This window comes from Guillardia theta, assembly GCF_000315625.1.
Source record: "Guillardia theta CCMP2712 unplaced genomic scaffold GUITHscaffold_54, whole genome shotgun sequence".
Lineage (NCBI taxonomy): Eukaryota > Cryptophyceae > Pyrenomonadales > Geminigeraceae > Guillardia > Guillardia theta.
In genome coordinates, this window is record NW_005434620.1 from 106128 (window position 1) to 131201 (window position 25074).

A 25074-nucleotide genomic window follows, 5' to 3' on the forward strand; every position below is an offset into this window, starting at 1 on the left:
CCATCCCCCCTTACTGCCTGCAACATCTCGCTCGTCGTTGCATGTCGCTGCCCATAATAATGTCAACGCCAAGTCAAAGCGTATCAAGCCGGGCACCCACCCCCCAACTAGCTTCAATTTACAACCAAATTCTCCGAGATTACCCCCTGAATTTAACTTGATCTCCTCACCCTACCCATGCTCAGCCCCTCAAACCAAGTCTTTGGGGTAGGTACTCCCGGGTACTTCGATTGACCCGGGCTTCGGGTGGGGGTGGTTTGACAGAGAGTCACATCGGCGTTATTTGCCTCACATGCCCAAACTACCCCCTGTACCCCCTGTACCCACGTAGAATTAGGGAATGGTGGCACGGTGGGTAGTACAAGCACTGAAGATCTCGGCGGCGGGCCCGGCATTGCCTCGCGGGAGTCGGACTGAGAGGCCTCGGACCAAAAAGGGCACGGCGGCGTCGATGACCACTGATCGAATCATCATAATCAGTGACTTGGCTCTACTATTGGAATCTTGCAAGTTGAGTCCAAGACTCCCATGTCAGCCTGTCTGTGCAGTCACCCCAAGCTTGGCAGGCCGCGGCTCAGTCCAGATTTTCTAGTCCCAGACCGTTAAAGCTCTAGCCCACAACTGTCTTAGACCTGCAGGCTTCACTTTTACTCAAAGTTAAAGTTAAAGATCAGTACGAAACTTGGCTCACCACTCGATAAGACGAAAGCCCTGAACTTCTCGCGTCTGAAAGAACTTCTGAGGTTTGTCAGAACCAAGTTCTTACAATCCGATCTCATACTTTCCTAGTTCTCCCAGTGTCTAAATTCCGTTTGCAGATCGATGAGGACTTTCTGTTCATGTCTTCCAGCAACCGAAGTTGCTGACTCCGAGTCCCGCGGCAGGGGATGCCAGCCTGTGCCTGTGCCTGTGCCGCGGCCGCTCGGATCATCCGGGCGTCGGATGCTAGCTGCCACGGCGGCAAATACCGCGACCCATTGAACCACCGGGACGAAGGGAAATTTGGCTACCAAAGAAGTGTCTTTATGACCTAGATATTACGGAAACATCGCAACTTCATCTTCAAGTTACTCCGCAAACCTCTTCATGCTCAGTTTTCGACTGATACCAACGGTTTCTTGCGTTGACTTTGCATTACGGTTCTCTTCCTGTTCGCAGTAGGACCTAGGATAGCCTGCTGAAATCTCGATGAGGTTCCATCTTTTGGATGCCTTTGTTCCTGCGTCTTGCTAATTTTCATGGCAAATGACATCCGCAAGTCATGAGGAACGCAGAATTTGACGCTTCTTATCCTCGGGTGATTGATCTCCGTAGCTTGAGTGGCCGTAAGGGGCGTTCGTGGTGAAGCTGCACATGCCAACCTTGCCCTCAGTTTTTGGGTCGTGATATCCAATTGTTTTCGAGAACTACCTTGTACCATGCTCACATCGTCCTGAAAATTGTTCAGTGAGCTGAAAATTGCTTGTTTCTTGTGGTCACACCTTACTGCAATCTTGAGTCAGAATGCACTTCATGATTGATTGGAAGTCTGCTGTACTCGAAACCAAAATTTTTCCCTGCAACTCTGCTGTGTTCTTGTCCTTGCTCGTTCTGAGCGGTGGTTGGTCTTTACCTCTGGGCTCGCAGAGAATTGAGAAATATCTGGAATACGCACAATCAGTAACAGCACAAGCGTATTTCAACAACCTCGAGCTTGTACGTTTTGTTTGAGGCATCGGAGGTGAGGTCTTGTTCGAAATTCACTTCTGTCCTCCTTGTTCTGTTCCCTCTCCCCCTTGGTTTCTCTGCCACGGCATAGCACAAGATCATCAGTACATCGAGAATGCCATGCTGAGCCGTTGGGAGGGATATTCTCCCGAGTCTGCCTCAGAACTGAAGTCGGGCAACGGGCCCGCCCGGATGCCGGTGCCGGGCCACTTCCGAGACCGGACATAAACACTGAGAATCCCGATCGACCCCGGACTGCTGAAACCTGGAGGTCATCCGAGGAAAATGAGGGGGATGAAGTTCACAAGGTGTCGTAATATTTCCGACGAGGGCGGACTGACCTCATATATACATGCAATGAAATCAATATTTTTATTATATTTTCAAAATATAAAACAATATTTGGAAAATTATTACAAAAAAATTTTAAATTATCTTTGCGCTGGCATTCTGAAAATCATGTCATGTCGGCCCCCGTTTCAGAAGAAACCCACCCACCCCCTACTTTTGGACGATTACCCACACCCACCCTCTTATCGATCTTTCTCCAGCATTTTGACACCCCCCATAACTTTTATGGACCCCAGCTTTCCCAATAAAACATGGCCTTTTTTACTATATTAATCACCACCCCTGTACGTCTGTACCCAACCAAAGACTCTTGTACCCCTAACAATAGCCCTTTGGCACCACAGCAATTAACACTCCAATCCTGGTGCGCCCCACCCCAATGTCCAGGGCTGAACTTCTTCATCACCCCCTGTAATCACCATAAACGTATCGATCAAATACTACCCCTCCATACTCCCTACCCCCTCCATGAATATTTACTAAAGTCAAGAGGTAGATTGTTTTGTAGCATTATCAATGAATGGTACACATCTCCTAAGGTATATAACTCTTCAAGAAAATTCGAATAATTTGCGAAATTTCATAAGTGAATTTCAGCTTGTATAATTTTAAATATTCAAATTTCCAAACACTTTAAGTTAATTACTGATGTATACAAATTTTCTAGGTACTAGTGCCCACACCCCTCAGCCCACCTCCACCCCACCCCCAATGCAAAGACCCCCCAACAGAACGTTCCCCACGTAAAGCATCTGTTTGATCCCGACCACCCCTACCTTCTCCACAAACACTACTACCTCACCCCCATCAAGAACAATAAGTACACCCCTACCCACCCTGTATGACTCATCAATTCACATTTATACCCTACCCATTCTTTCTAGTATTTTACACTACAAGGTACCGGTGGAATGAACAATGAGGACACCACCGGTTCCCTAGCTCCCAGGGCACCCTCTTGTGTCCCGTTAGACCCTACCCCGTTTCTTTCCAGATCATGTCTGACTTGCACACACTCATACCCCTTGATCTTGAAACTCTTCCTCGTGTTATTTGAAATGATATAACTGTATTTGATATTATCGAATATTAATTTCAAAGTAATACCATGAGGGGTGGGGTGGGGGCTGGGGAGGGTCCGGTAAAGGAGGAGGAGGAGGCGACACACAACCATCAAACATGCAGGGGATACTGCGAACGGGGGTGGCGATGGCGATGATGGTGGCGGTGGACGCATTCATGTCCTCCCCAGCCATGAGGATGCAGAACGTTAGGAGACTAAGGAGCTCAGGACCTGCCAAGAGGAGCTCGATCAGTCCAAGTAAGTTCCCTTCGAAAACTTTCGCGATTTTGCATGAAAAGGGGGAGACTGGGTGTGGATGAGAGAAAGCAGAAGGGAAATAGGAGGAGACATTGAAAATCTTGACTAAGGCTCGTGATTCGACAGGGATGACCCTTGCTCTTCCGCGTATGGAGCCGCTCCCTCCCTTGGACGGACAACTTCCCGACTGCCCGGTCACCATCTGGAACTCGGAGAACATCGACATTGCTGCTGAGCAGGTCAAGACTGGTGTTGCGCATTTACCATGCTGAAGGCTCTGTGCAGCGACGCTACAAAGAGGAGGGCATTCCCGAATCTCTCTTGGAGATCGTAGCTGACAGCGAAATCAACGCTCAAGGGCTGGCTTACTTCGAGGTAGCGAGAGCAGAGCGTGTCGAATGCGACTAAACTGTTCTCAGCAAAACAAGGAGATGATCATGAACCACTTGAAGCAGAATGGTGCTGTCATCTTCAAGAACTTTGACATCAGCAAGACTCCCGAAGGTACCCGATCTTCCTGCTTGACTACTCGGAGCTGATTTCTTCGAAAGGATTCCGCAGGGTCTGGGAAACCCTTGACATGGCGCCGTGCCTTGACCCGATCCACAACTCTGGACTTCGCTCATTCCTCTCATCCAGGTCTTTGATCCCCCTAGACCTCGTGCTGGCTCTCAACTGAGTGTCGGTCCTCAGGGACGGAGTTTACGAGGAGGTGAACAAGAAGTCGCTCGCCAAGCACTACATGTGAGGCCCGTCGGACTCGAGGACTGGGTTCTCACGTGCTTTACAGTGGTCTCCACAACGAGTCCACCTTCAAGAAGACTGCCACGTATGGTCGCGGATTGTTGGGTTTCCAAGCTTGACCTCACCATACCAGCTTCGGAGCTTTCGTTTGCTTCAGCCCAGCCAGTGAGAGTGGAGGAGAATTCTTCATTGCCGATGGAGCTAAGGTGATAGAGAGACAAAGACAGAGGCGTCATGTTGATGACTGAACATCTCTTCAGATCTTCCGTGATCTCAGAACCGAGGTGCTCGAGTCTCTCTACAACAAGGGGTCCGACATTCGTTGCGCTGCTTCCTCCAGCTTGACTGACCCTCGTTTCTCAGAGTGCGCATCTCCGTGTCAAACTTGGACCTTGACTTCCTTGGAGCCCTTGGCCCTCTCAAGGAGCCTGCCATGAACTTCTTCAAGGTCTTGCGATCTGCTGTCATGTTGGCACTCTGACCTTGTGCCAGGGATTGATTGGCTCCACTGTCGCCCCCAAGTTCGACATGGACCTTGACATGATCTACGGAGCTGATGGCAAGCCCCAGCGTCTCCAGGTGCCACTCCTGCTCCTGCTCCTGCTCCTGCTCCTGTGATACACGCTTACTATCCTGCAGGCCATCGAGCACCGCCAGTCCCCCATCAACAGACACCCCGAGACTGGCAAGCCCGTTTGGTTCTGCAACATCCACAACCATGCCAGGTCGATAGTGTGAGCTCGGTTCTGCGCCCGCGTGTCTTACCTTCGGTGAAGATACCTCCGCGACAAGCGCCCATGCAGCGTGCCCGAGGTGACTGGCGAAGGTCATGTCATGGTGTGTGATAGGATGAAATCAGGTCGGCATGACAGACGTCTACTACGGTGACCTCTCGCACATCCCCAACGAGTATGTGGATCACATCAACGAGGTTCATGGTCATGTCATCGCCCTCCTACCCTGACTCTGCAGCCGCAGGTTTCGGAGAAGCACATCCAGAATCTCGCCATGCAGAGCGGTGACGTGCTCCTTATCGACAACTACCGCATGCTCCACGGCCGCCAGACCTTCGCGGGTGATCGCCTCCATGCGGTTGGCTCCCTTGATGTCCCCTTTCCACTCCCAACTCATCCGTCGCAGGTTTCTTGGTTCCGCAAGGGTGACGAGGCTGTCACTCCTCAAGGCAAGCCCGGCAACTTGCTCAACTCGGTGAGGAGGAGGAGGAGGGGGCGGAAGAGGAAGAGCAGGGGCATGGGGCAGGGGAAGATGGATGCAAGCATTAGAGACTTATATGCTGGCAGGCTGTCAACTCTTTGATCAAGTAAGCACATCGAGGCTCCTCAAGAGATTGTCTTGCTTTGCAAGCCCTGTACCTGCTAGTCTGTGAATGAAGTGATGAAACCATCTTCTTTGCAGCTCTCTCGTTTCTTCCCTCCTCCTTCCATTCTGCGCTTGTGATTGTTCTCTCCGTTCATCCCTCTCCACCCCCCCCACGGTGGTTGCTCCTCATCTCTTCGCCGGAAATTTCTTGCCATGGCCGAAGTAGGTGAGGAGGTCGCGGTGGGTAGAGTTGCGCTCCTTGAATAGTTTCCTGCCGCTGCAGTGAGACGAGCGATACGAGGTGGGGGTGGACCTGAGTGAATGATGGCCGATGCGGTCGAGCGCGAGCTCCCCTGAGCTCATCCTGTTGCTCTGCTTCAAGCTCAGTCTCCTCGTCTCCATCCTACTTCATGTCCTACCGAAAAAGCCGCGTCGTCCTGCAAGTCTATGCTTCCCCCCTTGTCGGTCGTTGCTCGGGCCCTCACGTGACTCTGCAACTTTCTCAGCTCCTCGTTCAGCTCGTCTCGTCCTAGTCGAAGTTTCGGCCTGAGCAGCTCGTGACTTGAACCTCAGGCAGCAGAGATCTCGACCTTCCAAACTGCGAGGGGCTCATGGCCGTTAGCTCCAGCCTGATCGGGACAGTGAGTTCATCAAGGTCGAGAAGCGGAAAACAGCTGTGCGTGCAGAGCAGGAGAAAGAAGGGGCGAGAGGGGCAGGAAGGGGAGGAGGAGCTCACTGGGGTGTCTTGCAGGTCTCAGGATCTTCCATGCTCTGCAACTGACGTGAGACGCGTCACATCGCGTGCGGGTTGAGACCTCGTGAGAGAGGAGGGGAACACTCTCTGAGCGCTTTGACAGCCAGGAGGGGAGGAAGACAGGGTCTTGAAACCCACACGAGGTTGTCCCGAACATTCTCCGTGAAATCCTTCCCACGTTCTTCACTCGCAGCTCCGCATCCTAGAGCAGGTCAGCTAGCGCCAGCCTGCTGAGGTCGATCGCACTGAGAAGTAGCGGCGCAAGGGCTGCGACGAGGTCGGGGAGGTAGCGGCTTGAGAATCTTCTAGGACTGCACGCTGCACGCTCGACACGTTCTCTTCTTCTTCTCTTCTCATAAACTTGCTGGCCTGGGCCCCAACAAGCTCGAGCTCGAACACACCCTTGTAGCCCGTCCTGCACAGCAACGTCCTCCTCTGATATCGCCAGCTGCTCCAGCACGTCAAACACTCCGACAGGCAATGTCACCTCACCGGACAACACAGGCGCCTCCCCCAAGTTCCACGCTCACAACAACTCCAACAGCCTCTCGCGGTAGCCATGTCACCATGTCGCGCGCCTGATCACGAAGACAAACTTCCATGCCGACCCTAAGGCGAGCAAGCTTGTAAGCTGAAGCGAAGGGCAAAGTGGTTGACGCTGTGAAATAGTCGCACATTGCAAGGAAGGCAGAGGAGGGAGGAGGGGGGAAGCAGGTTTAGGAAGGAAGCGGAAAAAGGGGAGGAAAAGGGGGGAAAGGAGGAGGAAGAGAGATGATTATTGTGAAGATATGTTGACGACGAAAAAGGTGGTGGTGGTGGTGGTGGTGGTGATGATGGTGATGATGATGATGATGATGATGATGATGATGATGATGATGATGATGATGATGATGATGATGATGATGATGATGATGATGATGATGATGAGGAGGAGGAGGAGGAGGAGGAGGAGGAGGAGTACCTTGCTTGTACATCCCTACCGATGATCGCTCCCTTCGCCATGCTCCTCAGCCGTTTGACTTGACTTGAGCTGACAGGCATGGTGTTGCCCGGGGCCGGGGGTTGCGAGCACCCTGGCGAGCACCATGCCCGCCCGGGGCCCGGGGCCAACCGTGGCCCCAGTGGCGCCCGGTGGGGCCAGTAACTCCACTTCCCCGGCCCCCTCAACTTGCCTCACATCAGCCTCACTCTTGCCTCACTCGGTCGGCCACGCGGGGCTCCGGGGCCCGATCGGAGGAGCTCTGGGTGATCGACTTCCCGGCCGGTAGGCACGGGTCACACTGAAACCTATGGTCCGATCTCAATGCTGAGGCGGGCATGAGCCCAGTAAGCTACAGAGACGGTTTTACTCAAACAGTGCCAAGAGAGTGAAGGAAGGAAAGAATCTGCGTGACGTCAGCAGGAGCAGGAGCAGGAGAGAAGATGAGACCTCGAGGTCCACCTTGGATCTCGAGGAAGAGCGAACTAGAGGAGCGTCAGTGCTGGGATCTCACAGCACAGGCAGGAAACTTGGGAGGAAGAGAACGACCGAGACAGTTGGTGGCAGCATAAATGAGGAAGCGCGGTTGAAGGAAAGGAAGTAGAAGAACAACGATCACGGAAGGAAGAAGAGAGCAGCAGGCGAGAGGGGGGGGGGGGGAGAAGGAGGAGAAGGCTGTACCGATATGCTCGATTGCCTTGATGGCCTCCCTGTACTTTTCCTCCAGATCCTTTCTTGCCTTCCTCGTCTCTTCCAGCTCTGCGAGGTCTGCGTAAGTTCCTCCTCGCCTCCTCCTCCTCCTCCTCCTCCTCCTCCTCCAGCGATACCTTCTCTCTGTTCCTTCAAATTCTCCTCCAGACGCTCAATGTGATCGGAAGCAACCTTGCGCTGGCAAGAGAAGGGAGAAGATTAGAGGGCATCTTCTCGCCTCCTCCTACTCCTCCCACCTGCTCACTGGAGATATGTGCAGCCTTTGCGTTGAGCCCCTCAAGGGTGAGGATTTGATCTGAAGGATTTTGTTGAAAACCAACGAGGAGAAGATCGAAGGAGAGACGAAGGGCGAGCAGGGGAGGAAGCGGAGGAGGAGAAAGGAGAGGAAGGAGCAAGAGCTGGGGGTTAGAAGGTGGGGGGGGGGGGCGGGGGATGGGCAGGGAGGAGGAGGAGGAGGGGGAACCTGTTTTCTCCCGCACCAGCTGCTCGAGCTTCTTCTTGTTCTCCGTCAAGATTTTGTTTTCCTACCCGGCAACATGTTGAGGGAATGAACAGGGAGGAGCAGGAGGAGGAGAACGGAGAGGGAAGGCAGGAGGGGAGGAGGGAGGAGGGGGGAGGGGGATGGGGGGAGGGGAGGAAGGGAGGAGGGAGGAGGGAGCAGGAGGGATAGATCAGGTTCAAACCTCTTCAAGTCGCTGCAGGTCTCCTTGTTCGCGACTTCTCTGAAGAAACTCTAATAGGAGCGCATCATAGTCACCAACACATCCCTATGCTCCTGCTCTCCCTCCCCCTTCCCTCCATCCTCTTCCCTCACCTCTCTTGCTCGCAACCGCCTTCGCTCTCTCGGCCTCGATCGCTTTCTCCGCAAGTTCTGCCTCCAACTGCATCCTCGTCACCCGACGCACGTCACAACAAGCCGCACATGTTCGATCCTACGCTGTTTCCCCTCCAGCTCCAGTTCAGCTCTCTCCTTCGCCGCTTGCTCCTTCCTCAGCTGCAGACCGTCAGACTTTGGCTTGTCTTGCTCAGCGTAGGACCTCATTCTGCACGTGCTCCTTGCCCCTCCTGTTCTCCTCCTCCGACCAGGGAGCCCACAAGAACGCGCCCTCGTCCACGAGCATGCTGCGACTGACGTACTTCCTCCGATTCTTGGCGTCTTTGAGGTCGAGGAAGACGACTGCCCCCTCTGCGTCGATTTCCTGGAACCACCTGCAGCTCAAGGACTTCAATCCTGCACAGGTGAAACCAAAGAGGAAGGAGGAGGAGGAGGAGGAGAGTACGAGAAGGAGGAGAGTTGAGTACGAGGACAAGGGGGAGGAGGGGGAGGAGGGGAAGGAAGAGGAGTGCGAGCAGAAGGAGGGGGTGGGGAGTACGAGCAGGAGGAGGAGACCTCGTTTCTCCTTCCTCCTTTAATGCCTTCTCGTAGCTCTCAGGCACCTCAGCCGCGAGATTCTGTAGGACTCGCGAGTCTTTCGCCTGCGACTGGTCAGACATGACCAGCAACCAAGTCGTGCAGCTCACGAGCGCCTTTCTCAGCTTCTCCACCTCCTCCTCGAGCTCCTTCACCCGCGGGTCTACTTGCGGCTCCTGCTGAAGGGGGACAAAGCTGAAGAGAGACTGCTGGGAAGGAGCATCTTCGCCTCGGGCTGGCTCGGACGGCTTGACTGGCAAGAGGGAGGAGAAGAAGTCGAGGGCAGGGATGCCGGACCCTTGCTGGGCCTGCTGGCTGCTGCTGAGCAGCTGCTGCTTCAGCTTCTCGTTCTCAGCTCGCAGCGCCTCGAGCTCCTTCGCCTGCTCGTCAAGAGCAGCCCTGCTCTCCTCCATCGCCTTTAGTTCATCCTCTCGCGCCTTTGCAGCTGCTTCCTCCTCCTGCTCCTTCTGCTTGCTCTTCTTCTTGAAGACAGCGAGCCTGTTGAAGAAGTTGCTCGATACTGCCAATCAAGTCAGCTGGAGCTTGCTCGACACATCATACCTTTTCCTTCGTTCTTCTCCCCCTCGTGTCCATCCTGCCCATCTTGCTCCTCATGCCCTTTCTGTCCTTTCTGACCCTCTTGGCCTTTCTGACCCTCTTTGCCTTTCTGACCCTCTTGGCCTTTCTGACCCTCCCCCTCCCCCGCTCGCACAGGATCCGTTGCCTTGGTCTTGAGGTCTTCTTTCTCCCGGCTGACACTGTCGAGCTGATTCTTGAGTCTCTCATTCTCCTTGCTTATATCCTCGAGCTGTTTCTTCGCCATCTCTTCTTCCTTGCTAGACCTGAGCTGGGCTGCAGCAGTATCCCTCACGTTCTCACTCGCGAGCTTTTCCGCCTCTTCCAGCTTGACGGGACCGTTTTCAAAAAGGTCCAACGAGCGAGCTCCACCGTTGGTATCTGCAGCAAGAGGTCTCAAGCACATGGTAAGAGGGAGGAAAGACTACCTTGCGGGGTCGACTTGACTGACTTCCGTCCATCCGACGAATCCCCGTCGCTGCAGTCGCAAACATGACTGGAGGACAGGGGCCGGGGAGCAGCATGGCAACTCACGTCTTTTGTTGTTCTTCTCTCGCATCTTCTGCTGTCTGAGTGGAAATCGTCGCCGTCTCGACCGGGATTACCTGACTCACGAGTCAAACTTAACCCTGCAAGAATCCCGCATCACCACAACCTTGGGAGGGTCCGCCGCAACATTGGCAGAACTTTTCGCCTTCTTGATCTTCTCGACTGCAGATCTTAAGAGCAACGAAACTCTCAGGTCAGCTGGCAACCTGGTGGAAGGTCTTCCAGGCTGCACTGGATGGCCTTGGTGAAAAGCTTCTTTTTCCTCCTCATCCTCAGTCGCTTCTTGCCCAGCTCGGATCCAGGGCGCGGCCTTGTGATCCCAGCTGACAGGATCTCAGCGTCAGACGATCTTCACGAGGTCTTAGCTGGTCTCACTTGCGATGCGATAAAGTCTTGACAGAAGGTTGTTCCCGTCGGGAGTCATCGAGCAAGTCCCCTTGAAATCTCATTTGAGTTGAGCAGAAGCAACACCGTCAGCTCTTCTCCCACCTCCTTCCTCTTCTTCATCTTCCTTATCCTCTGCTTCAACTTCCCGCTCTTGAGCATGGCTGCCGTCCTTGTCAATCCACTGACCTAGAGCCGCCACACCTCCTCACCTCCTAGGTTTCCTTTCAGCTCGTCGTAGGAGAGGGAACTTTCCGGGTCGTACTCGAAGATGAAGACTTGCTTCAAGCCCGTGAGAGGTTGGGTCATGTTCATCACTGTGTTCAGAGGCAGCTCCTCCCGATCATCTGACGCGTTCCTGTCGCACCCACCGTCACTCTCGTCATCACAGTCAACTCCTGTTTGTCTCGTTCTTCAATCACCATCGCTGTCACACTGCACGCTCTCACCCCCAGCTCCCTTTCGCTCTCCTCCTCCTCCTCTCTTCCTCTCTTCGCCCTCACTCTCTCCTCTCCCTCCCCCAGCCCGATCATCCGCCAGCTCTCCTCCAGCACAAACTCACAGCGCGAAGAGCGTTGTCATGTCGGCTCCTTCGCCCCATGAAGCGGGAACTTCTCGATCCTCGAGGAACTCGACGATGAGCACACAGACGTCCTCTACTGTCGCTCCCTCCTCTGCCTCCAGCTCCTCCTCCAACTCCTTCCCCACCTCCCCGAACGTCTCCGTCCGCATGACGAGCTTCATCCCCATGGTCGCCAGCAATTTCAACTCGACTTCGGGTCAAATTTGAAATCCAACCCAAGAAATGTTGCAGAGGACCAGAATTCCTGCCACCAAGAGTCAAATCCAACGGAAAATAACCGCCGTCCCATCACTGAAAGTGGGCCGGGCCGGTGAGTCGCCGCTCACCTGCATCGGCCCGTGACACCGGCGGAGTCCTGGACTCGGGAGTCGAACTCCGTGAGGCCCCGGGGCCCGGACCGTACCGGGGGTTGCCCCTGCCCCTGTCGCTCACCTTCCGCGGGCACTGTCATCAACTCTTTACTCAAAGTTATCAGCTCAGGATGATCAGAACTTCGGAAAAAGGGCCAGAGACCCTTTGAGTCTCCTGGTCTCCGATCACCTCGGACACTCCGCCGGGCTCGAAACTATGATTATGGTCGGCGAGCCTCCGAGTCAGTTGTGAGGTTCACGGCCAACATTTGACCTTTTTCTTTCACTTCACGATTCGATTCGATTCAAACTCCACCCTTCGGCAATGCTAAGCGCTGAGGAGCGCATGCTCGCAGCCGTAGCGCGGGCTCGAGGGGGAGGACGAGGAGGAGGACGAGGACGAGGAGCAGGAGCAGGAGGAGCAGGAGGAGCAGGAGGAGCAGGAGGAGCAGGAGGAGCAGGAGTGCTATTAGAGCTTATCACAAGGCATGATGGTTCAAAACGCCAGGCATGGAGAGTAGGGGGACCACCAGATCCAGTGTCAGAGCTTGCGACGCTATCGGGATATGCTGGTGCGTTCAGCTCCGAGCAAGAGAAGCGTCAAGAAGAAATCACAGCAGGGGATAGAAGAAGCGTCAGGGAGGAGATTTTGCTGTCCCGTCAAGCTACACGCTCGCAGATTGTCGACGGGAGGAGTTTGAATCACATGGAACCCAAGGATGCGTCAGCCATGTGCTCTAGTAGCTCTGGTATGGTTCCTGACTCTCGGCCACGACCTGTGACAACAACAAGTGAACCTGCGGAGGTTCCGCCTTCCTCTCACGTGGGCGTTGGGCTGAAGTTACGGCAAAGGGGCTCACAATTCGAAATCCTCGAAATTGTTTATGATTCTCCCGCATGGAAGTCATCGCTGGCTATAGGAGACAAGATCGTAGACTTTGATGGCTCCCTTTGCGCACGTCTCAGGTCTGGTGCAGGTGAGCGTCGATGGATTTCCTGTCGAGAACTTGAGCTTGTCCGAGGTACCTGCTTGCTTGACTGCTAACGGTCTGAGATCCCCTCAAAGGTGGTCAGGAGGATCATGGGCCCTGAAGGCTCCACTGTGACTTTGACGACTGATACAGCAACTCTCGCACTGAGAAGGAGCAAGGTGACGATACTCCTCAGATCCTCTCCGAACCTGAGCAACGCCGCAGCCTACCTCGACAGCTCTGTCCTCGATGGCCAGGCAGCTAAACAAAGCTGAACACGCATCTTCTCACGCTCCTTCATCGTTGCGATACCAGGCGATGAGAGGAAGAAAGATAGAAGCTCATGCCTCCTGACATGCTTCTGCTGCAGGTCAATCTCGGTATCAAGGATCGGTCCGAGCCTGTCAATCCTCCTGGCGCTGCTCCGGTCAGTGACGGGGCTACCTCGACCATCCGTGCCAAGCTGCTTGAGGAGTGGAACACCATCAAGTTTGGATCGAGCTATGCCCCGGCTGCTCGGGAATCCAGTCAGAGACAGCAGCTGCCCAGCATGGCCTCCACATCCATGAAGGACAACCTCGCCTCCTCCAGCTCGCATTCCAGCCTGGCACCATCGCTCAGCAAGGAGGCGCAACCGCAGGAGGCGCAAGGGGGCCCAGCAAGGAGCCTGTCCAGTGGTGATCGGAACCCACGCGTGGACCAGGAGGAGGTGGAAGAGTCGTTTGTGAGGAACCTGGAGAACTACCAGCAGCGGATCGAGGAAGCTCACAGCTCCTCCGGGTCCAGGGATATCCTGCAAGTCCCGCAGGAATACCCCGGGCGGGGAGTCCGCGTGCTGGATGAGACCAAGATGAAGGAGGAGCTGCCGGGGCAGAACCTCGGACGTCCGACTGTACCGAGCAAGGGGCAGGTCGATGATCGAGAGGGTGAGGAGGAGGGCGATGACGTGACCCTGCAGGGGCTAGTCTCCTCTCAGCAGGAGAGCTGGGAAGAGGTTGGAAGGAAGAAGCGGGAGGCCTACAGCCGGGGGGTGGAGGTGAAGCAGCTGCTGGAGGGGGATGAAATGGACGTGGCAGAGGACGTGTCAGACTCGCAGGGGCTGGCGAAACTCTTGGCTTCCATCGAGCAGATGCATCGCAACGTGACCAAGAAGGCTCTCGACACATTCCTGCGCCTCTACGAGGAAGATGATCTGAAGAGCATCAAAGTCGCTCTCGAGCACATCCGTGAGGCTCATGACGGCATCCGCGCCATGGCGATCGAAGCGCTCGAGGCTCTTGCAGTGACACCTGGGATCAGGTGAACAATCTTCATCCTCCTCTCCTCTTACACCTGCTCCTGCTCCTGCTCCTGCTCCTGCTCCTGCTCCTGCTCCTGCTCTTCCTCATGCTCTTCCTCCTCGTTTTCCTCTTATTCAATCCCGTTGTTTGTCCTCTTCCTCGTCCTCACTGTCGCCCATCGGTTTAACTTTGCTCCCCTCTCCCCTCCCTGCCTTTTCCCCACACTTATGAATGTGTCGGCAGGGCGGCAGTGGCAAGCGTGCTGGCAGAGATCGAAGAGAACTTTTCGTTCATCAAGAATGCGGCTAAGCAAGTCATGAAAGGAGACGTTTCTTTCCTCTTGAAGTACCAAGAGAGCAAACATACGGCCGTGAGCTCCTCGGAGTCCAGCTGGACAGACTCAGGTTCACGCGGCGTTCTCAGCTCTCTTGTGCTCGAGTGCGTGACTCCCTGACGATGGCAGAGTCCGAGGAGGAGAGCCAGGCCGGAGAGCAACGTGCTCCTGCTCTGCATGACAAACAGGAGGGGGAGGACGGTCGGCTCGACGATGCTGAGCGGCATGTCCTGGGGAGGAGGAGACTTGGGTTGATGTGGCAGCAGGTTCAAGCGAGACTTCGATAGCCTCCAGTATCTTCGCAGCGAGACGAACAAGCCGACGGACATGGCGCAGGAGCTCAAGAACGCGGCGATCGTGAGCGAGATGAGGAGGGAGAGGAGGGTCTGATGTCAGCAAGCAGATCTTTCCCTTCCTCAAGCTGCTCGAGTCTGAGCTGGATAAAGAGCAACACATCGATGTGCGGGGGATGCAGGGGCTGCTGGACGTGAACGTGGAGAAGCTCGGGCTCGACCGCGACTATGCGGGGGACATGATGGTAGGTGACTCCTCAGCTCCCCTCCAGCTGCTGACGTGGCAACCCCGCAGATGCTCTCCAAGGTCTCGTTCGCCAACCCCACCAGGATCGCTCGAGCTGGGCTCGACGGGCACCAGAGCATCAGCTTCTGTGCTTGGCAGCAGAGCTGCTCGCATGCTCACATCCTCCCCGTCTACTTCGCGGGGGGCCCGGACCTCTTCTTCGTGCCCCGCATGCCCCTCGTGCTCGCTCAGGCCTACATCGACGAGCACTCGGCCGTCAGCGACCGCATCCAGCGCGAGCTGATCGTCCTGCAGGTGGGCTTGCAGACCGCCTGGGCTCTAGAGCATCTTCACGGGGAGGGTATCCTCCACCTCGACGTGAACCCCAGCAACGTCGTCGTCAGGTCTCACGCCGTCTTCGACACCGACGGAAGAGTCTCCACCCGCCATGGCTCCGTGACCTTCGGCACCCCCAAGACTCCAGGAGGTTCTCAGCTGCACACGCGGCCCTTCCACTACATCCACGCGATGCTGGCTGACTTCTCCCTCACCTCTCGCTCGCGCGACTCTCACACGACCATCGACGCCTTCGCGTACAAGGACATCTCCAAGCAGCCCGACAAGACCGGAGGCTCTCCCCAGTACTGGGCCCCCGAGCAGATTCTGCCCGGCTACTCCTTCTGGGGCAAGATCGCCTCCCCGCGCGACTGCCCGATCCACATCGAGGCTCCGATCATGGACTACGTGGACAGCTGGGGGTGGGCGGCGACGATGGTGAGGCTGCTGGGCTGCACGCGGCTCATGTGGGACATCGGGTACAGCGCCTTCGCCGAGTGGCTGAGGAGCGACGAGTCGCTGGAGCGCATGCCCATGGGCCTTGGTTACCTCCTCGCCGACTGCCTCAAGATTCAGCCCTCCTCTCGCCCGTCCTGCGCCAAGGTCTCTCACAGGATGATGGAGCTGCTGGAGATCCTCACCAAGTCAGCTGGGTACAACGTGGAGAAGTTCCACGCTGTGCTGGAGCCCAAGGCCATGATCCCCTTCGCCCGCTCCCAGCAGTACGTCACGTCCCTCCTTCTCGACAAGACCGACCCGCAGACCCGCGGCTCCTGCACCCTCCTCGCAAAGCTCCTGCGCATCTTCGGGCCCTTTGACGAGGCTCTCACGATCACTCTCGATGCCCTTGAGATGAAGAAGATGAGCATGACGGCCGGGAGGAACGACTCGCAGGCCCCAGCAGACGCCGAGCTGGCGCGTTACCTCGCAGCTGCAGGCTCAGCTCACTCCAAGGTAGGAAACCTCGAGCAGGCCGCGAACTTCTACGAGGAGGCTCTGGAGGTCTACCACCGGTCGCTCGTGCCCAATCATCCCTCCATCGCCGCCTTGCTCAACAACTTCGGCGTGCTGTATGAGCACATGGGCGAGTACGACAGAGCTATGGAGATGCATGAGAAGGCGCTGGGGATGCGGCAGGAGGTGCTGGGGGAGTGGAACACGGACGTGTCGGTCTCCCTCAACAACCTCGCGATCCTCCACAGGCGGTTGGGCAACTACAAGCAGGCGCTGCCGCTCTACGAGAGGAGCTTGGCGATCCGCCAGCGGTCGCTGGGGGAGACGCACGTGGCAGTCGCAGTCTCGTTGAACAACCTCGGCCAGTGCTATCGGCACATGGGAGAACCGCTCAAGGCTCTGCCGATGCACGAGCAGGTAAGATGCAGCTCCTAGCGGGTCAAGGACAAGCCTGATGCCCCACAGGCTCTCAAGATCTTCGAACAAGCTCTGGGTGCAAACCATCCCAACGTCACAGCAGGTCCCTTCATTCCGAGCTCTTTTCCTCGGTTCTCATTCTTGTACAGCCTTGAACAACCTCGTCTCTCTCCTGGAGCAGGTAACTCTCGCCCTATACTCTACCTCTGTTGCTGACTTGCCTCCTTCAGCTCGGCCGCTACGACGAGGCTCTTCCTCTATACGAGCGACGCTTGGCCGTCGACACAGACTAACGCAAACCAGGATAGCCGCTCACAGTCTGAAGTCTTTAGTGTCTTGTCATGAACTTGTAATGAAGATTTTACATGCCAACGGTCTAGCAAAAGGGCATAGGATGCTTTTCGCTTACTCATGGTGGTTATACATTTCATGCTGATGGATTCGACTGTATCTGGACGCATCTCTTTCAACCCTACCGATCGTGTCAGAGCTCGGAGTTCACCATGAAGAAAATGACAAACCGCATGTAATGTGTCGTCCCCGTCTTGAAGGCCAAGTTTTCTATGAACTCCATGTCGTGCGAGATCACAATCAGCTGAAATGTGTCTGACTCCGCCTTTCGTTCATTCACCAGCCGTGAAAGGGCATCAGTGAATCCCTCTATATTCCTGAAGGACGGGTCAGCACAGGACTAGCGTCTCGGTCAAAACTTCAGTGCTTCTTTCAGCTCACTTTGCGTCTAGGTTCGATGTTGGCTCATCCAACGCTAGGATCCTGCGATCAATTCAGAGGGGTCTTTGAGAGACGATCTGCAAATACCCGCAGTTGTGACAGAATGTTTCTGCAAGTGCAAGCCTGACGACCAAGGAGGCTAAGACCTGTTCTGTATATCAGAGAGCTGTGATCTTCTATGATCAGTGGACACCTTCTGTCCTGCAGAACACCTTCCGCGCATATCCAGCTCAACAGCATCTAGACATTTCATGACCTTGACAATTTGAATGAGTGGCACATTAAAACATATCAACCTATACCAGGCGATAGTTGTGAGTCCGGCGATTGTTGGATTCGTCGACATCCGTTTTGATTTCGATGTAAGCGATATCATCGCCCCGATAGGTATTCTGTCGAAAGCTTACAATTTGATAAGGAGATTGGTATTCTGACCTGCCAGAACTCTTTCAAAGACTGATTGATCTGCTCCATCTGACGAAGCAAGACTCAACTTAAAACTAATTACCAATTGGTGGGACTTCACCTTTAACGTGTGAAACTTGACAAGAGCTCTGTCTAATGCTTTGTAGCTCTTGTCTAAGTCTTGTTCAGCGATTCTTTTCGCATTAAGCTTCACAAGCTCCAAAGCATAAATCTTATCGATATCTTGGTATTCACTTTTACGTAGTTCTGACTCGCATCCCCGTATTCCCTCGGCATCCCGTTCCTGCGAAGCATTTGAATTTCCCGATTCGTCATTAGTTGGAAACAAACCAAAGATCCACGGATTTGATTTATTGTGGCTTTGATGCCATCCACTCTTTGGATCAACTCTTTTTGTTTCTATCAGCATTTTCTGTTATATGAACACTAATCTGCAAGCAAAAGTACTCGTTTTAGGTCTTGGATTTTGCTTGCGCTCGGGATCTCTTTTCGAATAGCAGCAATATCCCGATGGCATTGCTCACAATCGCTTTCACATTTTTTGAACTTCAAAAAGGCTTCGATGGACCTGAAAGACTTTGAGATAAGCAGCCTTGATATAACATTCATCACCAAATCATTTCTTGCATGTTTCTGTCTGATTCCTGGTTTCCTTTATCGATGCTAATCTCGCTTAACCTGCTCTCATATTCCTGATACGAGTGAGGTCGACATCACATGGTTGATTCATTTCTTACCTTCTGCTTTTTCTCTTCCTCTTTAATTCTTCCTTCCACATCACGAATTGCCTTGTCTAGCGAGCTTCTCGAAGAATTATATATTTCTGAGTCGAACGATTTCAACTGGAATAATTTCTCCTTCATCGAGTGAAGCTGGGAAAGGAATTATTCGAACGGAATTTGAAAGGATGCAGGCTACCTTAGAATCGTTCTCGTTTTGAAGAGAATCAATTTCTTTTTGTAAGTTCTTTTTTTCTGCTTCCTTTTCAGAAAGCAATTTTTCATCGTGCACTTGATCTTTTTGTGCCTTCTGGATTTCTATGATGGCGTTTTCCTTTTGTTTCTTGAACCCTTCGAGTTCACGTTGATTTTGTAACTTTGTCTGATCGAATTTTTCCTTTTCACTTGAGAATAACGATACTTTCTTCTGCAAAGAATTCTCTTTCTCTTGGCACACCTCTCTCTCTTTGAATAGAGCATCTATCTTTGTGTCCAATTCGATACAAGCATCTTGTAATTCTTTCTTTCTGGCAATCAAGCTTTCATATGAAGAATTTTGACCATCATCCTGAGCAGTATCGGAGACCTTGGAATCCGAAAGTTCTGATTTCATTCTTGCAAGAGACTTAAGATCCATCTCATCCAATATACTTGTCAATTGATTTACCTTCTCATCATGCTCCTCTGCCTCTTGTTTGCGCTTTGTCAATGCTTCTTGGGAGTCGATGGCAGAAGCTTTGATTGCAGAAAGTTCCTCCGCTTCTTTTGACTTCTCCAAAAGCTGAGCCTCAAGTCCTTTCAGTTCTTGCCGAAGCTCGCATGCATGCGCGACATGTCCGATCTTTTTGTCCACTTCCATGATTTGCTCTTCGAGTTTTTTCAAGACTTCGGGTGTGACATCTGCCTGTAGCGATGCGCATTTTGATTTTATCTTTTCCAGCTGTCTCTCCGATTCCACCTGTTTTGCACAAATTGGACATTTATGATGTTCAGAAGCAAATTTTTCAAAAGTTTCAACCAAAGATTTCAGGCTCCTATTTGCAACACACTGCTGATTTAGAATTTCCTTATCATTGTTCAAACTTTTGGTCAATCTTTCTAGGTTCGCATCAACGTCCGAACCTAGCATGGATTCTCGGGTTGCTCCTCCCTTGACAGCAGATTCTTGAGATCGATTTCTTAGGTCTTCACAACTCTTTTTGAGCTCATCCATTTCTGAACTGACTTTGCGAAGATTAGAATCTGAAGTTTCCAGAGTTTGTTGATGTTGAAACATCTCATTTTTGATTCTGTCCATGTTCCGTCTACTTTCTTGGGACAATGTCGCGATGTCGTTTGCATTTTGCAGGGATTCCAGGTCGGGGCGAAACTTCATTATTTCTTGAAATTTTCTATCATTTTGGGCAAGTATTTCATTGGCTTTTGCAAGACGCGATTCGTAATCTCGTTGCTTATGTTTCCAGGATATGTATTCGTCATGTTCGCATCTCCTCCTATTCAGTTCAGCTTCAATTTGTTCCATTTCAAGCTTCTTGTTCTCTTTCTCACCCCTAAATTCATCAATCCTCCTTGTAAACCGTTCTTGGCCACCTGATTCCTTGAGTTCATCCAATTCTTGCTGAACTTTCGTGATTTCAACCTCCCGTTCTTCCCACATTTTGTCATTGGAAGAGAGAAGAGATTGCTTTTCGTTCAGGATTTTGATTTGTTTTTCAGCATCATCCATTACCTCTTTCTTTCTATCCTGAAGATCTGCATTCGATTTTGTTTTGTACTGAAGATGACTGATAATCTTGTGACACTCCAAGAAGTAAGCCTTTTTCTTTTCCAGATCTATCTGATGCTGACTTTGTTGTGCATTGATAGCATCTCCAAATACACGAGAAAACGACGATTCTATACTAATCCCCACTTCATTCACATCTGTTTTGTCAAGTGAATATTCACTTGCGATATCCTTACAGAATTTGAGCCTTTCCTCTTTTTTCGTTTCCAGGAGTTGCTTGTCTCTAATGAGATTGCTTTTGTCATTCTTGAGCCGTGAAATATTCTCCTGACAGTCATTCAACTTGCCTTTCACATCGTTCTCTTCGTTTACAAGATTTTCGAAAGATTCTTGACAATCGCGGTCTTGGACCTTCAAATCTGCCAAGAGCGATTCCAATGTATTCACATCCTCGGTAAATTCCTGTTTCACGTCTGCTTCTGCTTGGGCTTTGAATTTTTCAAGAGTCTCAAGCCTTCCTTCCAAGCTTTTCACTTGAGTTTCTTTGTCAGCGTATTCATCAATCGTATTGGACAAATTTTGCAGCTCTTGTTCAGCGTTCTTGCAGTTCTTTTCATGCATTTCAATCTGTCTTTTCCCCTCTTCACTCCTTTGCTGATAATTTTGAAGATTTTCTCGTTGTTGCTTTGCATGATCTCTGTTTGTCCGTAACCTGTTGACTCTTTCGTGAATTTCTTTCAATTCAGTTTTTGTTTCCTGCTGGGTCTTCCTAATTGATTCAAGCGCCTTCGCATATTTTGTCGAAGCAAATATCGCATCGAATTTCTCTTTGATGGACCTTGAATCCCCAAGAATCCAGTTCGACTCTTCCTGATGACAGAATATGACATGTTGCAACAGTGCTTTTGTCACACCCATCATTATGGGGACAACATTGTCATCGCCACATTTTCTGTTCATGGACTCAGCTTCCTTGTTGGCACTCTTGATTTCAATTTCGCTGCTCACTTTCCTGTACTGCTGCTTTTGTTCCGACTTGTTGGCAAGCTCAAAAGTCTGCTTGACTGTTACTTGCTCTCCGTTGAGACGAGAGAATCGCATTCGAATCAGAGACGAGGTCTTGGTCCTGTTCGACGCTCTGGGGTCGTGGATGAAGGATTGTCCGGAAGATGCATGGGGGGGAAGCGCCCCGGATGTGATCATTCGCAAGCATTCGATGATGGTAGTTTTCCCACTTCCATTCTTTCCCAGAATCAGAGTGAGAGGGCATCCGAATTGAATTGTCTGCTTATCACGGTCATCTGGTCCGTATGACCTGATTCCTTGAATGAGGAGCTTGTCTACTGTCGTCATTCAACGGGTTCGCAAGAAAACCTGTTCTGTTCTTCTCTTACCCTTCTTTCCTTGTTCTGTTCTTCTCTTACCAATTCTTTCCTTCTTCCTTGCTCGCTTGCTGCCTTCCTCGCCCTGGGTGGTGCGGCTTTCTCAGCAACTCCTGGTCGCAAAGGGGGGTAGGGTGCTACACCCCATCCGTTCCCTCTCATGACCCACCCTACCGAAGGACAATGCGATTGGTTGATCTACCCCATCTCTTGGTACATCTTATTACTACCCCTACCATCAATTTTATATCAAATCTCCAAGTTTTCCACCCGAACCACCGTGTTGTCTACCACCCCTTCACATCGATCGAGATAAACCACCCCCATAAGAATCCCCACCCTTCAATTCTCTGACCCCCTCTTCTCACGCATACGGTAGTACCCGCAGTTGTTTCTCAATTTCCCGCCAAATTCGAGGTTTGTGGTTCTCGGACCTCCGGCGAAAAGCGAACTTGCTACTACTGCAGTGCGGGCCGGGCCGGTGGCGTCGCCGGCCGGGTCACCAGGACGGCACGGCCCTCAGGGCTCCGGGCCCGGGGGCGGCCCGGCACTGTCCGACCGGGCCCGGCCCGGGCTCCGGGCCCGCTCACTCACTGTCAGTTATGGTATTAGTAAAAAGCCGTGAGATGGTAGGTTGGCCGGGCATGAAAGAATATTTTCAAATTTGGTTCTAAACTTTTAATTTTCTGCAGAGATAATTTAAACATATTCAAAAGACACGGCGAATCGGAAAAGCTCGTGTTCACGGGAGAGAAAAACTCGCCCCCAAGCCCGCCTCCTCTTGACAACCCCCGGGCCCTGCAACCTTGCTTCGAGGCATGCAGGCGCCAACAGCGGCCATCGGGGACGTGAGGAAAGCAAGGAGAAGTCGACACTTGCGCATGGAGAGAAGAGGAAGAGGCCCAGGAGTGTGTCAGAGATCAACAAGTGATCGAGAGAGCAAACATCTTCAAATAAGGAAGGAAAAAAAATTAACAACAGAAGAGTGAACGCAGATGCAAGCAGAGTCTTGACCATTCTTGATCCAACAAGCTGAGCCAATAAGATCGCTACTACGCTAGACAGTACCCTGCCAACCCGACAATTTTCCTCGTTGAAACCGCAGAAGCAAAGATAGAAGGCGCATTATAGTTCATTTGCAGCAGATTGCAAGTATGGATGAATTGTACAACATGCACAGGACCGGAGGCTCCGTGACCGTCACGCCCAAGCGATCGGCTGACGGCAGGAGCGTCTATGACGTCCAGCTTGACCTGGCCATCGTCGAGCCTCTCTTCCACATGCGTCAGGAGGACGCGGCCAAGTTCTTGGTAAGCACACATGTTGCTATGCTTGCTTCTTGTCGAGTCCGCCTTGATGCGCGCGTGCTCTCAACCCGACCATGGCAGGGCATCTCCTTGACGAGCCTGAAGAAAGCCTGTCGCACCCTCGGCATCCAGCGATGGCCGTACGCGCGCATGCGCGACAGGACGCGAGCAACCCGGCCCAGGCGGCAGGAGAAGCGCGGGATGACTGAGGCCCCGGAGGAGGAGCACGGGGGAGCGACGAAGGTCATCGAGGGTGATGAGAAAGACGACGACAACAAGAACGATGGAGGAGGAGGTAAGGAGGAGGAGGAGGAGGAGGAGGAGGGCCAGGAGGGAGCCAATGAGGACGAGGACGAGGACGAGGACGAGGACGAGGACGAGGACGAGGACGAGGACGAGGACGAAGACGAGGAGCTGGATGGGGAGCAGGAGAACGGCCTGGAGGGCAAAGCAGAAGGGAACAGGAAAGCAGTGGTGGTCGCCAAGTACAAGGCATTGGATCTGGAAAGCAAAGTCACAAAGATGAAAAATAATGTCACGTCCGCTGGCGAGGGGGAAGGAAACGTCAAACAAGAAGAGGAATCTGAGAATGCAGAGGGGCAGGCGACAATGGCGACGACGAGCAGCAGCAGCACTGGGCCCAGCACTCCCGGCGCCAGGCAACGGCAGCCCACGCATGACCTACAGGGCCCTGCCCCTCCAAGTCTCATGCCGCCTGCACCGCCCCCCGCCTCTCTTCCGAGCTCACAATCCAGCTCCGAGGTCAGCGCCAACGAGTCGTCAAGCAGCAGGACAGGCGACGCGGCGAGCAACGCACGTCGGAGCAGGGGGGTGACGAGGTCGCGGGAGTCGATCGACAACAAGTGGCTGGACTGGTACTTGTCATGCGAGAAAGGCTTCAAGGCTTGTGACCGGGTGAGCGGCACTCACGGTGCGGCAGGCAGCCCGGTCCGACCCGGCCCAGTGACCTCAATTCGGAGCCTAGTACTGTAAATCTCACCGGGAGGCCGGGCTTGACTCTGACACTGTCGCATAGGCCACTGGCACATGGCGTTGACCGTCGACTCACTGAGAAGAGAAGAACTTCGGAACTTGGAAGGGCAGGCTTCGGAAAGCGACACAGTGAGAACCACAAGAGTCTGTGACTTTCAAGTTTCAATCATCCGGCGGCACTCACAGTGAGGCCGAGAGTCACTCGGATCACCGTTGGCGACAGTGATCGATTATCCTCGTACTGATTTTTAACTTAACTTTGCGTAAACTGAGAGATCGACCGTCCGATCGGATCCGACCCGCGGGCCACCGTAGAGTCGGTGGCACAGTCCGATCCGGGGCCCGGGGACGGTCACCGCCGGGGCGAGGCCAGGGCCGCCGGCCCGCTGTAGTACAAATGTCTTATTATTGCCCCCACGCTTTCGGAAATTATTTACCCCCAGTTTCAGGCAAAAAGGTCAAGACTACCCGTCCTTTCATACTTCGAGGTAGGGGTCAATAATATGGGGTAGGGGGTCATCGAAGCGGGGGTGAGTTGTTTTTCATGGCCTTTCACTCCTCACCTGTCTCTTCGCCTCCTGCGCTTCCTCCGCGTGCCCCCATCCCGTCCTCACACTTTGTTCCTTCAGTCTCTGCTCCTGCCTCAGCTCCTCCTCATTTCTTTCTCACTGATACCCTCCATTGTGATTTTCTTACCCGTTCCCCCTCTTCAACCCGGAGCTTCTGTTAGATTGCTTTCCAACTTTGTTTCGATGACCAATACCGAGTTTTCCTGCATCACCTCTACCTCAACCCTGTACTATTTTTCAATGTCGTGCAGAGTGAGCTTCAAGCTTGATGTGAAGGTTCAGGTTCATTGCTGCCTTTTTAGGATTGATTTTCTTACCCGTTCCCCCACTTTCAACCCGGATCTTCTGTTAGATTGCTTTCCAAGTGAATTGTTTTGATTACCAATTGTACCAATACCGAGTTTTCCTGCATCACCTCTACCTCAACCCTGTACTATTTTTCAATGTCGTGCAGAGTGAGCTTCAAGCTTGATGTGAAGGTTCAGGTTCATTGCTGCCTTTTTAGGATTGATTTTCTTACCCGTTCCCCCTCTTCAACCCGGATCTTCTGGTTAAACCCTTAGACTGCATTAACTTAATGTATCTTCTGTTAGATTGCTTTCCAAGTGAATTGTTTTGATTACCAATTGTACCAATACCGAGTTTTCCTGCATCACCTCTACCTCAACC

General features: G+C 52.9%; 7 protein-coding genes across 7 annotated transcripts; 3 read left to right on the forward strand and 4 right to left on the reverse strand.

Annotated features, from left to right (window-relative positions):
- Nucleotides 1-1001: 1001 nt before the first annotated feature.
- On the reverse strand, nt 1002-1839 carry GUITHDRAFT_153615 (hypothetical protein). The gene is made up of 3 exons (XM_005829081.1): nt 1687-1839; nt 1482-1641; nt 1002-1432 (listed from the first exon to the last, which is right to left on the reverse strand). Exons 1-3 carry the CDS (start codon nt 1713-1715, stop codon nt 1091-1093), a joined length of 531 nt encoding a protein of 176 aa, XP_005829138.1. The 5' UTR covers nt 1716-1839; the 3' UTR covers nt 1002-1090.
- Nucleotides 1840-3507: 1668 nt separating this feature from the next.
- Nucleotides 3508-5448, forward strand: GUITHDRAFT_158147 (hypothetical protein; the record flags this gene model as incomplete). The annotated part of the gene is made up of 16 exons (XM_005829082.1): nt 3508-3618; nt 3665-3754; nt 3799-3883; nt 3931-4018; nt 4073-4123; nt 4170-4208; nt 4257-4329; nt 4384-4433; nt 4487-4571; nt 4616-4702; nt 4763-4848; nt 4900-4936; nt 4983-5054; nt 5102-5215; nt 5264-5332; nt 5425-5448. 16 exons carry the CDS (start codon nt 3508-3510, stop codon nt 5446-5448), a joined length of 1161 nt encoding a protein of 386 aa, XP_005829139.1.
- A 181-nt stretch (nt 5449-5629) lies between these two features.
- On the reverse strand, nt 5630-6799 carry GUITHDRAFT_111726 (hypothetical protein; the record flags this gene model as incomplete). Its single annotated transcript, XM_005829083.1, has 9 exons — nt 5630-5714; nt 5757-5815; nt 5863-5880; nt 5929-5989; nt 6034-6072; nt 6180-6214; nt 6259-6399; nt 6444-6645; nt 6690-6799. 9 exons carry the CDS (start codon nt 6797-6799, stop codon nt 5630-5632), a joined length of 750 nt encoding a protein of 249 aa, XP_005829140.1.
- Nucleotides 6800-7546: 747 nt separating this feature from the next.
- GUITHDRAFT_111727 (hypothetical protein) lies at nt 7547-11557 on the reverse strand (the record flags this gene model as incomplete). The annotated part of the gene is made up of 18 exons (XM_005829084.1): nt 7547-7582; nt 7627-7661; nt 7858-7935; nt 8132-8182; nt 8702-8768; nt 8810-8881; nt 8925-9096; nt 9278-9363; nt 9409-9818; nt 9860-10255; nt 10303-10352; nt 10409-10479; nt 10524-10585; nt 10630-10746; nt 10799-10859; nt 10913-10971; nt 11020-11165; nt 11370-11557. 18 exons carry the CDS (start codon nt 11555-11557, stop codon nt 7547-7549), a joined length of 2157 nt encoding a protein of 718 aa, XP_005829141.1.
- A 4490-nt stretch (nt 11558-16047) lies between these two features.
- On the forward strand, nt 16048-16921 carry GUITHDRAFT_88176 (hypothetical protein; the record flags this gene model as incomplete). Its single annotated transcript, XM_005829085.1, has 4 exons — nt 16048-16551; nt 16600-16654; nt 16701-16732; nt 16782-16921. 4 exons carry the CDS (start codon nt 16048-16050, stop codon nt 16842-16844), a joined length of 654 nt encoding a protein of 217 aa, XP_005829142.1. The 3' UTR covers nt 16845-16921.
- A 114-nt stretch (nt 16922-17035) lies between these two features.
- On the reverse strand, nt 17036-21507 carry Rad50/sbcC (Rad50/sbcC double strand break DNA repair processing nuclease, meiosis and mitosis; the record flags this gene model as incomplete). Its single annotated transcript, XM_005829200.1, has 9 exons — nt 17036-17219; nt 17284-17325; nt 17371-17429; nt 17477-17539; nt 17586-17675; nt 17719-17757; nt 17810-17992; nt 18447-18581; nt 18628-21507. 9 exons carry the CDS (start codon nt 21505-21507, stop codon nt 17036-17038), a joined length of 3675 nt encoding a protein of 1224 aa, XP_005829257.1.
- A 1183-nt stretch (nt 21508-22690) lies between these two features.
- Nucleotides 22691-23988, forward strand: GUITHDRAFT_111730 (hypothetical protein; the record flags this gene model as incomplete). Its single annotated transcript, XM_005829086.1, has 2 exons — nt 22691-23718; nt 23880-23988. The coding sequence occupies 2 exons, from the start codon at nt 22691-22693 to the stop codon at nt 23986-23988; spliced, it is 1137 nt and encodes a 378-aa protein (XP_005829143.1).
- Nucleotides 23989-25074: the final 1086 nt, after the last annotated feature.